This window comes from Coffea eugenioides, chromosome 8 (genome assembly GCF_003713205.1).
Source record: "Coffea eugenioides isolate CCC68of chromosome 8, Ceug_1.0, whole genome shotgun sequence".
NCBI lineage: Eukaryota > Viridiplantae > Streptophyta > Magnoliopsida > Gentianales > Rubiaceae > Coffea > Coffea eugenioides.
Window position 1 is genome coordinate 44,758,663 of NC_040042.1, and position 8,586 is coordinate 44,767,248.

The 8,586-nt window shown below is 36.0% G+C and overlaps 1 protein-coding gene across 1 annotated transcript; it reads right to left on the reverse strand.

The window, feature by feature from the left end:
* Positions 1-7,766: 7,766 nt before the first annotated feature.
* On the reverse strand, positions 7,767-8,586 carry LOC113781704 (ethylene-responsive transcription factor ERF026). The gene is made up of 2 exons (XM_027327671.1): positions 8,005-8,586; positions 7,767-7,971 (listed from the first exon to the last, which is right to left on the reverse strand). The coding sequence occupies exons 1-2, from the start codon at positions 8,361-8,363 to the stop codon at positions 7,767-7,769; spliced, it is 564 nt and encodes a 187-aa protein (XP_027183472.1). The 5' UTR covers positions 8,364-8,586.

Here is an 8,586-nt window from a genome sequence, read left to right on the forward strand (position 1 = left end):
TGGGTCTCACACACGTTGTTAAAAATGAAATACAAGAAGTGATCTGTACCGTACCATTTTTTTTGACCAAATCCTGACCGTTAATTATTCAGGGACGGTCCTTCTGATGACCGTCCTTGCCCCGTCTGTCGACTAAAGTATATCCAAAGTTATCAGCACCAGGCTAGTGAATGGAACTATCTTGAAAAAGATAATAGAAAATACAAATTGAAGTATTTGATGCCGACTAGCTTTGTTTTAGCAATCTCATTTAATTTTCCATTATGCGAAGGACCACCGAAATATGGTTTTGAATAAAAAGAAATAGTATGAATATGCAAATTCACAATTGCATTTGTTTTGAGAATGACTTTAGTCTAGATTGAGTATGCCATTATTATTTCTTTCGTATCTATGTATTGATGGCGTTAAAATATAAAAGACTATAAAAAACGGTAATTTGTACATAATCATAATACAGGTGTATACTCTCGTGTATTGATGACTACAATCTGATTGATCCTTTCATTTTTTTTTGGGCCAATCGACATCTTCGATAAATTGATTTTGGATGGAAGAGATATTTCAAGAAGCGGCAGAATCAACAAGCTATGAACTGAAAGTAACAACTTATTTCACTGGGTGATGAGAATTCATGTATATTTCACTTAGTAAATGTGGATGGGATCATGGGATACGGAAATACTAGGACGAAATTTGTATTTAAGCAAGACAATTTGCCATTGATCTATAGATTGTTAGGAGCTCTTTATATCCAATTGTAAGAAATAATAATACGACATAACGTGTTATGAGTTTCATAAAATATTCTACTACATATTTGCAGTAAAAGTTTTTCATATTTCTTTTTTCTTGGTTCTTCCTCACACAACTCTTTGCAACGGTCCAAAGTTTTCCTCAACTAGTTGGGCCTTTTATACACCGAATCCATGAGTTTTGGGCACAAACTATTGGTGTCCTACACCATGGGGAGGATAAATCAGCCCAATACTTCTCTATTGCCAGAATAATATCTTCTTAGTTGTAGGGCCAACTAAGGATTTTTTTTTCCGGGGTAGAAAAAAATTTGGATTGATTCAATTTCGATCATTATCACCGGTCATATAACCTCCGAAATCATAGATTGTTTAAAGGGGGGTTTTTATAGATCACCTACCAATACAACTATTATATCAACAATAGGAGCCGAACATACTATCTTTTGTGAGGAAGTGACCCGTACCTACCTATTGAGCCAATTTATATTGGTAGGCTAACTAAGACGACTAAATGAAACTCCGCGGCAACTTGTAGCTGTTGAATTCAAGCAATAATTTCCGATGCACAGAGCATGAATTTTATGCATACTTGTTTGGGCTTTCTGGTATCAGATAAGGAACTCCTATACGTGAATTATCGAGTGAACCTTGAACGAAAGCCTTCAGATCAAATTCAACTTTGAACACTTCGTATTTCACATGAATGTGTTAACAAAGCCCAAGGGCTGCATAAAAGCGGATTAATCGTAGCCTGTTTGGGCCGATGGGGACGTCTCAACCTACACGGTTCCATGGGTTTGCTCTCGCGTGGAGATGGCCTACTACTCGCTCTGGAACCCCAACATTCAACTACGTATTAGGGCTGTTTCACAGATAAGCTTTAGTTGCCCCCTAACCTGCATGATGATTGATGAACCTCAAACACAATTTTGTCAACTTATTACACCAAGAATCAGTGTTTGATATATATATATATATATATATATATATATATATATATATATTTTAAAAAGGGGACTTGATACTTGCCTTTCAAAAGTTGAATTTTGAACCAAAGTAAAATGTTTCGTAAATGCAAAATTTTTTTTTTTTTGTTTCTGAAAGCTTTTTTTTTTTTTTTTTGGCAGATTACTCACCTCCGTTATGAACTGCATGTGTTGCTAAACGGCAATCGGCCGCGTGATAATACTCCTTTTTAAGGGTACTTTTAATTTTACAAACTGTTACACTTCACACGTCAATAATTAAGCTTAAAGACTGTTTTTGATAGCTTAGATTGTCGTTACCGCTTTTGCTTTTGATATAAGTGATTATTAAGTTAGCTTTTGACTTTTATATTTAGCTTCTTCTTCCCCCCCCCCCCCCCCCCTTTTATTATAGGAAACAGAGATGAAATTATTGTTTGTTGTTTAAGTTTGCTTTTGCTTTTGACTCTGGTTTTCAATTTCACATGTCAATTAATTTCTTTTTATACACTGATAATGTATATATTTTTACTAATGGATGCATGATACATAATCTGAATTTGAATTTGAAATCGAAATTTTGCACATGTATTATGCGTCCAACGATAATAATATATATACCATCAATATATATAAAATTAACTTTTTAAATAACTTTATCCATAATTACTTTTTAACTATGACTCCTTAAGACTTATAAGCAAATGAGAACAGGCCCTTAGGCATTAGTCAAATAGAACCATGTGAATTTGAGGTTGGACGCATTCATAAGTCAAACATTTAAATTCGAATTGACTTCAATTTTCGTGGAGTCGAATTCAGCTAAATACCATGGTGATTCATTCGCAAGTGGCAGTCAACTTAATTAACTAGTGCATGAGAACCCCCCAAAAAAAAAAAAAAAAAAAAGGAACCATTAGGATGATCATCCATTTGTTTTTCGCCATTTTCTTTTACTTGAGAATAAAGTAAAAGAGCATAGAAAAGTAAGAAATACAGCATCCATGATTCCACATATTCTTCTTGAAAGTCCAAATCCTCATCAACCACGAGTACAGCTAGGAGTTGCTCCCCCCAACCCCCCAAAATAGCAATGTTTCAATGCATTTCAGAAAACTAATTCAAAAGAATGACTTGTGGAAATGACGAACACTCCAAAAAGGTAAAATTAAAGTAAAAGGGATAACAATTATAGCCACCAAACCATAAGAACATAATGATTTGGCTAACTTGGGAGACATCTTTGGTCGACCATCATAAGAGTACTATTGTGTTGTGCCAAAAAAGCCTCCTGTTTTTTAAAGAATAAGCCCATATGATTGACAACTATATGAAAAAAAGGGAATAGTGACAATTTCTAATATTATAAAGACCAAACAAAGCAGTAGCATATCTTATTTTATTGCAAGTGTCAACCGCATTGGATGCTTGGACCCTCGGCGCCGTGCCTTGACAAATCTTCTGTAATTTGAGTGCTAAACCACCCAAGTTAAATGCATCTATCTATTCGACTACCTGTATATGGCCCTAAGCTACGAATTTTAAATACTAATATTACGTCCTCATTACCTTTCAAACCTATATGGATTAATTTTTTTCGTCAACTGGGTAGTTCAGCTTATATAAATTAATGCCGTCAGCTTCCCAAATTGGAATATGTCTTGTAAAGAGAAATTAATATACTCATTGGATTTGTACAGTCTTTTTTCCTTTTCTGGGATCCAGATTCGAGGCATTAATTTATAATTCAAGAACTTTTGTCTCATGTCTTGCAACACAAATGCCCTACGGGCATATAATAATCTTCAAAGATAGATATCATTAGCTGGCTTATGTTTTCTTAATCTTAAGGCTAAGAATTTGATTTAGATACGGTTTATATAAAGAGTAAATTTTATATATACTGACGGTATATATATTATCACAGTTAGATATACGACACACATGCAAAATTTGAGTTTAACATTCAAATTCGGATTATACATGTGTCATGCATCTAATGGTGAAAGTGTATACACTGTCAGTGTAGAGAAAATTAATCCTTATATAAATATCAGACCCTAGAGTGGCATATTATATTAGTAGTATATATTTTAAGTGCACAAGTTTTAGAGCGAATAATACAACTGTGATAATTTTTCCATACAGTAAAAATATCTCAAATATTCTTGTTCCCAAAAACTAACTTTCTGTGCCTGTATGTGTCATATTGGTTTGCTTACGCGTTTTTTATTAGGAGTGGGAATCTTACATGGGTTTTCATGTTCGAGCATTATTTAAGATTCTTTCCTTCATGCATCATAGTTTTCATTGAATAGCCTCACTAAAAATTCAATATAGTACTTTCTTTCTTTTGAAGCTTTGGAAAAATCTTTTCACGACCATCTTTTTCTCAGAGAAAAAAAGAAAGAAATATACATTAAAAGCAATTGGATGAGCCAAGGAAGTACTCTTTAATCTTAGAAACCTGTTGCTATCATGGCTGGGTTTGGAGGCCAAAAGCAGCACGATGTCTACGACCAGTGCGTAAAAGCATACGTACTATGTTTACACTAAAACAAGATGCCCCACACAATAAATACACGTAATTTACAGTATTTTGGACACAAAGGAAGAAATCACCCCAGAAGTAATGTGAAGGAGAAACCGATAATCTATGTTGTTAAGGGAGAAGAGGAGTGCAAATTAAGGAGGGTTATGTCGGCCAATGATGTGGATTTTGATGGTCAAACTAGCTTTAATCATTCAAAGAGAAGAAGATTTCGGCTTCGATTGCTACTATGAGATTCTGTATCAGACAAAGCCCCACCAGAGGGCAGACACCCTTTGTTTTTTCGATTTCACGAATCAAAACGTTTCCATCTTGACTAAAAGAACTTGATTTTTAACATTGATGTCCCGTTTGACTGGAAACAAGTGTTAAGAAAATGAAAATGACTTTTTGGGGTCGACCGTCGATCGATTTACGGCTACTTTTTCATGTGCCATTTCTTCAAATCAGATCTTCTTTTCCACTGAAATAAAAAGGATGTTTGCTTTATTTAACGAGCGCTCTTGTTTTAGCCTAGGCATGCATTTTATATGGTTCACATATATAGTTGAAGATGATGGCGAAACATAGCTCAACTAATTTCCAATTAATTTCAATGATATATATATATATATTTCAGCTGAGAAAAGAAAAAAAAAAAGAGAAAGGAAAAATGTCCTTCCAAAAGCATAATTAAGTAGCAAATTAAATAGATGTAAATATTGATAAATTACTGGACACACCAATGATCTACTTTTTTTTTCTTTTTTTTTGATGGAAGACATTTAAGTTCTTCCAGTTGCGAACTTTTCTCAAAATCTCTTGCGTACCCATCTAAAAGTTCATGGCTGCATGTAAACGGTTCTATAACATGAAGGGAAAAAACTGAAGAAAGGGAGCTGCGGCTTGTGTTGCTTGTTAACTTCTTTAACTTTCTGAAATCCATATTGAGACAAGCACAAAATGCAGAAGGCATTAATATTTATAACATGTTGTTATATTTTTCTGTAAAGTTATTAGTATATTGCAGCAGAACATGTTTATTACCATCCAGTGATTAAGAAGATGGAAAAAAAAAAAAAAAACCTAAAGTTAATAATGGAGTTTTATCTTCCCAACTAATAATTTCAGCCATGTCAAATTTATTTCAAATGCTAGATTCCTTTTGTCTACTGCGCTCTTAGAAATTCAATTTGTAACCAGCAGTATGTTTTTGATTACTTGCTTTATTGACCATTATTTCAGCTATTAAAAATTAGGAACCACCGAATACCTAACTAACTGTCAACGATTTTATTCGATCCCTAGCTTTTGTTCTTCATATAGATCAGCTAGCTAGGGAAGGGGAAATTTGTTCAACGGTAGTTGAATTTAATTCTATACCGAATTTAGGAATATGTTCTTAAAATAATTGGCGTTAGGACACTAAACATATGCGGTGTTTGCAACAACAGAGTCAAAGCCACTTGAATTTAGTACATCAAAAAGTCTTCTCTGTTAGCAAGAACAATAATGCCTATTCGTCCCTGGGAAAAAAAAAACGATAATATTATCGAGTGTGTTTGAACACGAGTTAGATTATTGTACCACTTTTTGTGATGCGTTATATGCGAGATAGAAAGGTGACTAAAAATATTTTTAAAAAAAAGGTGTTTGAAAATAAACATCATCATAGTTTAATTAGTTTCAAAATACTGCTGTCTGATTTTACAAATGCTCAAAATATAACCAGAAAAAAGAACCCAAACCAGTTATGGCCTTAAGCATCTTCTTATTTGCCTCCAAAACAAACTGATGACCAGATGAATTGGAGGCTTCAAACTTCCAAACACGTTGGCTGCGCAAGCATTTGTATTTTGCACCGTATCGCCCGCACTCCCTATATATCTTCCACTGTTTTGGCTGCTTTTTTGCAATGTCGTAGTTGCAATTGTCTCCATCAATTTATTGCATTGATGCCAAAATTTGGTTTGGCTTATCAAAAATCAAAATTTGGTTACCTCCACGTGATAAAATCTCAAAACGTTCCTAATGCACTGCAAGTGTTCTTCTGCATACCACAAAACTCCATATCGATCATCTAAAAGGTTGAAGCTTTAACTGTCTAGAAATTTACCAATCATTTTTGTTTCCTTTCCGAATTTGGTTTCAATCAATAGTGAAATAATCAGTTTCAGTATCCATTGAATTTGTCAAAGTAGAGTCTGCATCGATGAACCAACAAAAAGGGGGAAAGGCCAATCGAATCGAAGGTGTGGGAGGTAAGATTTTGCAAGTAATTTTGGATAAAATTGTGTGAAACATGCACAATAACCAAAAAGGCGAAAACAACTCTAGGTAGGCAAAGCGACCATTAGTGGGGATTTTGTGCTCCTTATTGTCTCTCACGACCCCCTTCAACAGTTGAAGTACGGACCAACCCACCACCTGAGTCGGATGTAAGCATTCTATCCCCATCAAAAAATGTTCTACAAAAACATGACGCTTGGTTCTAACGTCTATATCCCATACTTCTGCTAAAAGATCACTAGATCATATCAAGCGGTTTGGCCAATATGTCTGCTGCCAGAGTAGGTGAATAGTATTATATCCTTTTCATGGTGGTGACATTTTCCTTCACTCCAATATCTTACATAAAAATGGTCATATTTTCTTTACTTGCACATCTCAAATTTTATAATGCTTTAACCAACGGTTTGGCAAGAAAATATGCTGCTGATCTACTGAAGACTGATGCTCGATCACAACATGACATCATTTTCTAATTAGTATACATCTGAGAAGGAGTGCAAAAGAAAAGGATCAAAACAAGGTGGTCCTGGCCAGTTTCTCAGCTTGCTTAAAATTCGTGGTACTATGATCTTACATAAAAGGAACTAGAAGGGTAAAGAGAAAGGAAAGGGAAAAAGTGAATCCTGGCCCTTAGACCACAGAATTTACTATACTACAGTCTGGTTGGTTGATGCAGAGAAGTCAGGACACGATCAGACTGAGAGAGTTCCTGCACATACACTGCTTGTACTGCAGGCGTGTGTTACAGGACATGTGTATTATCTTTCAATTAAGAAACCAAGCTGCACAACACGTTAATGTGTCTGAAACTGTATCAGAGATTCAGAGAAGAAAAAGAGGGCCCAAAAAACAAAAAAAAAAAAGGAAAAGAGTCAGCTGATTCAATTGAATTCAACTGTACTATTAAACACAAATGTATAAAAATGACTAATAACTTCATTTTCACTCTCAAAACCCATTCTGCACTTTTTGTTTTTCGGCTTTAGGATCAAACGTTTGCTGCTGTTTGATCAAACCTTATTAATTTCCACTAAAAAACATCATGCATCCTGATGATGTGAATAACAGAAAAGCAAGAGTCTTTTACTACCCGGATTGTTATACGCATTACTAGAAGCTATATATCACGTTCATTTTCACAATCACCCGTGGTGTAGTTTTCTTCAATCCTAGATTATCACTACCAAATAGAAAAGTTTTTGGAAAGCTTGATCAGATTATTCAAAAATAGCTCCATAGGCTATCAACATCAGAATGTTCAGGCGAATCGCTAGATGGCGGAGAGTGTATTCTTGGTGGGCTCACTAGCATTCCCTCGGCCATGTCCACAAGCAAATTAGGCATATCAATCAGTGCCTCTACGTCAATGAATTCATCTTCTCCAGCCAAGCCTCTATCTTGATCAAATGCTAATTCTTGATGATCACTTGATCCAGGCTGGTTTTGATCATGAGGAAACTTTCCATCATCATCACCATCATCTCCACGACCTGCAGTTTTCTCCTTCATCATCTCAGCAGCACCCGCAGCCGCGCTGCGTATATCAGACGGAGAAGGTGAGGCTGGGGCTGGGTAGGAACTAACACGATCAGGAAAGTTTAGTACAATATCACTACCTTTCAAGGCAATTGCAGCCACGTCATAGGCCGCGGCCGCCATCTCCGGTGTAGGGTAAGTCCCTAGCCAAATACGTGTAGTTTTACGTGGTTCGCGAATCTCCGATACCCATTTGCCGCTCCGGCTCCTTATTCCACGGTACATTGGGTGCTTTCCACCTGAGGGACGGCTCGGCGAGCCACTGGAAGATGTAGAACTCATTGTTGTCTTTGTACTCGGTGCTTGAAGCCTAACATTCGCTATAGATCGCGTAGCTTCATTTTTCTTGATCGATAAGAAATGTGGCGATTTTGGGCCGTGTTGTAGAATTATAGGAGTAGCGGTTGGTGGTGGAGCTGGAGGTGGTGGAGGAGGGGGGGGAAGAGTAGAGGAGGAGGAGTAAATGGGGTTGAAGGGTTTTTCTTGGGTAGGCCGGATAAGTTTG

Bases quoted from the DNA above. Each gene is read 5' to 3' on its own strand.
- LOC113781704 (XM_027327671.1), bottom strand. From the start codon at position 8,363: ATGAGTTCTACATCTTCCAGTGGCTCGCCGAGCCGTCCCTCAGGTGGA. The intron at 7,972-8,004 runs GTTTCCTCATGA...GCCTGGATCAAG, and splicing joins GATGGTGATGATGATGGAAA to TGATCATCAAGAATTAGCAT.